The sequence below is a fragment of the Silene latifolia genome, chromosome 10, assembly GCF_048544455.1.
Source record: "Silene latifolia isolate original U9 population chromosome 10, ASM4854445v1, whole genome shotgun sequence".
Classification (NCBI taxonomy): Eukaryota; Viridiplantae; Streptophyta; class Magnoliopsida; order Caryophyllales; family Caryophyllaceae; genus Silene; species Silene latifolia.
This window is the reverse complement of record NC_133535.1, coordinates 162,135,038-162,139,199: the sequence shown is the minus strand read 5'-3', so window position 1 is coordinate 162,139,199 and position 4,162 is coordinate 162,135,038. Positions and strand designations below refer to the sequence as shown.

At 37.0% G+C, this 4,162-nt stretch overlaps 1 protein-coding gene across 1 annotated transcript; it reads right to left on the bottom strand.

The window, feature by feature from the left end:
- Window positions 1–769: 769 nt before the first annotated feature.
- LOC141606796 (receptor-like protein EIX2) lies at window positions 770–3,561 on the bottom strand. The gene has a single exon (XM_074426102.1). The coding sequence runs from the start codon at window positions 3,386–3,388 to the stop codon at window positions 1,004–1,006; it is 2,385 nt and encodes a 794-aa protein (XP_074282203.1). The 5' UTR covers window positions 3,389–3,561; the 3' UTR covers window positions 770–1,003.
- Window positions 3,562–4,162: the final 601 nt, after the last annotated feature.

Below are 4,162 nucleotides of genomic sequence, written 5' to 3'. Positions count from 1 at the left end.
TTGAAATTTAAATTAACTATTCTTTTTTTATTTTTACGTTTCTCATCGTTATATTTTGATTTGAAAGTTCAAAATCAAAATCGTATCAAGCATGAAATGAGTATTTCAATGAAAGTTTTCTTTTAGCAAGAGATTAATCGTGTAATTTTATAAAATTTTACCGATAATATATTTTTAGCCGCAACTTTTTATCATAAGAAATCAATGAATTTTATCGTATGATTCTTTAAACAAAAAAAAATGAATTCGTTTTTATATCATAAAAAGATTGCGGATAAATTTGATAAAATGTTAAATACTAAATGACATAAATATATAAATTTAAAAGATTATGTGTATTATATCTCACCATACTTATAGAATATGCTAAAAAAAAACTTATTTTAGGAAATATTTTTAGGCGGGGAAATTTAGACTTTCACCTATTCATTTAGTAAATAGGGGATTGAGTAGAATACAATTTATATAATCGGTTATCATACGTCACAGTGGGATTTGAACCCACGACCTTTAAATTCAGAGTCTAACGCAATATCCACTCCGCTATGTGTTCACACTGCTTGTTTCTGGCCTTGTTAGTTGTTCCCCACAATTGATATTCATCCGCATCCGGACAATATCCAAAACACACATTCGCAATTCCAAACATCGGATCAAACACATTCATGATTAAAAGGTAATCAATCACAATCAAGTTATGTCAATTCCAGTTTATCTACAATAAAAAACACATTCAGCTTGGTCGATAATTGTTTTAATTGAAACAAGGTTTACTTCTGGTTCCGGCAATTTTTATGGGTGCAATTAAGTTGCTAACAAAATCCTTAAACCACAACATCAATCAAAGTATAATAAGATGCTATAGTAGACTGACTGACTGCTAGAGCACAACAACCAGAAACTAAAATGTTTGTGAAAAATAAGAAACGATACAACATGACAGATTCCCTTATTGTACAAGCCAATTACTTGGATACATCACTACATTAACAAATGAACCTTCTTATCTCCTGATGATTCTCCTAGCCTTGGCCACCCTCACAGCAACTATGACATACAACCAGTTATAGCCATCTTCGACACGCCGGAAAACTGCATGCCTCCACCTCCTATTCAACACCAAACCCCCAACAACACCCCAGAAACCAGTAGCAAATCCTGACATCACTACCAAGCCGAACCCCATTTTCTCGAGCTTCTCCTTTTTATTGCCTTTGCCTTTATTGTTGCTACCCTTATCTTTCTTGTCCACTTTGCCTTTACACTTCTTAGGCAAAAAATCACCACAAAGATAAGGATTTCCGGCATATATTGAGGCTTGGTCAGACAGAGTTTGTAGCTGATTACCAGTCGGGATTGGGCCTGATAAATTATTATAGGACAGGTTAAGGTGGCTTAACATATAAAGTTCACCTATGCTTGTTGGGATACTTCCCCTTAGTTTATTGTTTGACAAGTCAAGTGATTCCAATGACTTCAAACCCCCAATATTCACGGGAATGGTTCCGGACAACTGATTATACGACAAGTTGAGATTCAACAAACCGGAGATCTTTGTCATGTCATCGGGAATGCTACCCACCAAGTTATTGAAGGAGAGGTCTATATCCACCAAATATGGTAGTGTTCTCGTATATGAATACTGTATTCCTTGAATCACCTCACGAACATCATATGTCTCACTAAACATATTTGTTCCGGTCATTTGCGATGGATTGGGTGAAGTCATGGATGTAAGGTTACTTAAACAAGGAGGAATGTATCCTGTAAAATGGTTATGTCCAAGATCCATAATTTGGAGATGAGGCAAGTAGCATATCTGTCTAGGAATAGTGCCACTAAACTTGTTTCCTCTAAGCCTAAATATTTGCAGTGCTCTAAATTTTTCGGCACTAAACCACTTGACCATTTTGCCTGAGAGTTGATTTCCACCAATGTCTAAAACTTTCAGATTTGTGAGATCGTTCAAACAAGAAGGGATCTCTCCGCTCAACATGTTGTCATTCAAATGCAAATAAAATTCCAAGTCTAAACCACCTTGGTAGGTATCACGATTATTAAAGCAGGGAATATGTCCTATGAGCTTATTGTACGAGAGACGTAAAAATGTTAGACTTGTAAAATTGGCAAAACAATTTGGAATGTCGCCCGATAAACTATTATTATTAATATCTAGATAATTTAACGATGTAAGTTGGCAAAAAGAATTGGGGATTTGACCATTAATTTGATTATTGGAAAGCAACAGAACTATCAAGTTAGGCATTATATGAGTTAATCCTTCTAAAATTGGCCTAGAGAATAAATTATCTTGGACATCTAAATAGTCAGCTTCACGATATACTCCTGTTTTACTGCCATTTGATAAAAATTCTCCTGACAGAGAGTTATTAGAGAGGTGGATTTCAGAAAAGTGAACGGGGAAAATAGGAGACCCGCTAAGGTTGTTGTTAGAAAGATCCACCATGTTAAGTCGTTGCATTGTATGAAACCAGCTGGGCATGTGCCCGGAGATATTTGCATTAGACAAAGAGAGCTCTGATAGGTTCTTTTGAGTTTGAAGCCATGGAGGAAGTTGTCCGTTGATGTTACTGGCTGAGAATGATTGAAGTTGGAAAGGAGGAACCCAATCAGAAGACAGATTGAGTGTAAGCATGGTCTTATCCATGTATAGTAATTTCAAGCTTGAGAGGTTACTAAAGTAGGATTCCGCCAAGATTGTACCTTTCAACGGATTGGCACTAATATCTAATGATTGCAGCTTGTGAAGTTTTCTTATTACTGTTAGTATTTCTCCACTCAAGTTATTTTCGGAAATAGCTAGGCTCTTTAAATTAGATAGCTTTCCTAGAGATGCCGGAATCGCACCCGATAAGTTGTTTTGATCAAGGTAAAGGACTAGTAGGTTAGTGAGGTTCCCTAATTCATAGGGAACTAACCCACCAATAGAAGAAGATGCGAGACTGAGATACCTGAGTTGCTTCATCGAACCCATGAATATCGGAATTGAGCTATAACTGAAATCATTGTTGCTCAGGTCCAAGCTCTCCAATTGTCTCAGCTCAAGCAAATACACCGTGGATTCAAGCTTCTCCATTTTAAGTAAGTGATTAGAGTCGTCTCCATTAAGATCAAGCTCTAGAATATGGCCAGTAGTGTTATCACAAAACACACGTCTCCATTTGCAGCATTCATCACCTTTCCACGAAGATGAAACGTGTTTGTCGAAATAGGTGAGGTTGTGCTTGAAGTTGAGCAAGGCCGCTCTTTCAGAAGGTTTACACTTTACGATTGAGCTGTTAGGTGAATTCCCCTTGCAGCTACACCATCTTGTATTGAAAAATATAAATGTGAAAATTAAAAGGGATGTTAATACTACGTTTCCCATTGGTATGAAGAAACAGTGGTAATTGAATAGATGAATTAGATTTTAGTTAAATGTATAAAATTCATTTAAAAAAGGAGGGAGTATATATAAAACAAACCAAAACTACACGTTGCACAGGCTTGGCCGTGGAAGTGCTAGGGGGCCAAAGGGCTACTAGAGAAGACTACTGACTTGAAAGTATGAAAGTCGTCGTCTGTTGTGGGTGGAAGTGCCGTGGAAGTGCTAGGGGACCAAAGTGCCAGGAAAATGTACGCTTGAAAAATTAGTGGATTACATCATGGGTCCCTTCCCTATAAGTACTGTAACAAACAAACAAAACTAAACTAGACGTTATGCAGATTTGTGAGTAGAAATGTACGCTTAACGACCGGGCGAAGACCTTGACTTAAAATACACATTGACTGATGACTACTAGACCTGACAAACAGATCGGGTTGTGTCGGGTTCGTGTTCGTGTCACGTGTTGTGGGTGCCAGGAAAATGTGGCAACAAAACTTTCGTTTTCTTGAAAAATGAGTGGATTACATTTGTTCATCCTAATGCATTGGAGCTAAAAATTTAGATATTTCTTTTGTACGAGTAAATATCTTACGGCTTCCAAACCTTAGGAATTGTCGCATTTATTTTTGGCACTAGGATTAAGGGCTTGCTTGGATTGAGGGTAATAGGAGGGGAATGAATAAGGGAGTAATATGTGAGGTGTATTTCCTATGTTTGGTATGCGGGTAATTATTCACCTCCTGGAATTATTACCCATGTGAAGGGGTAATACAT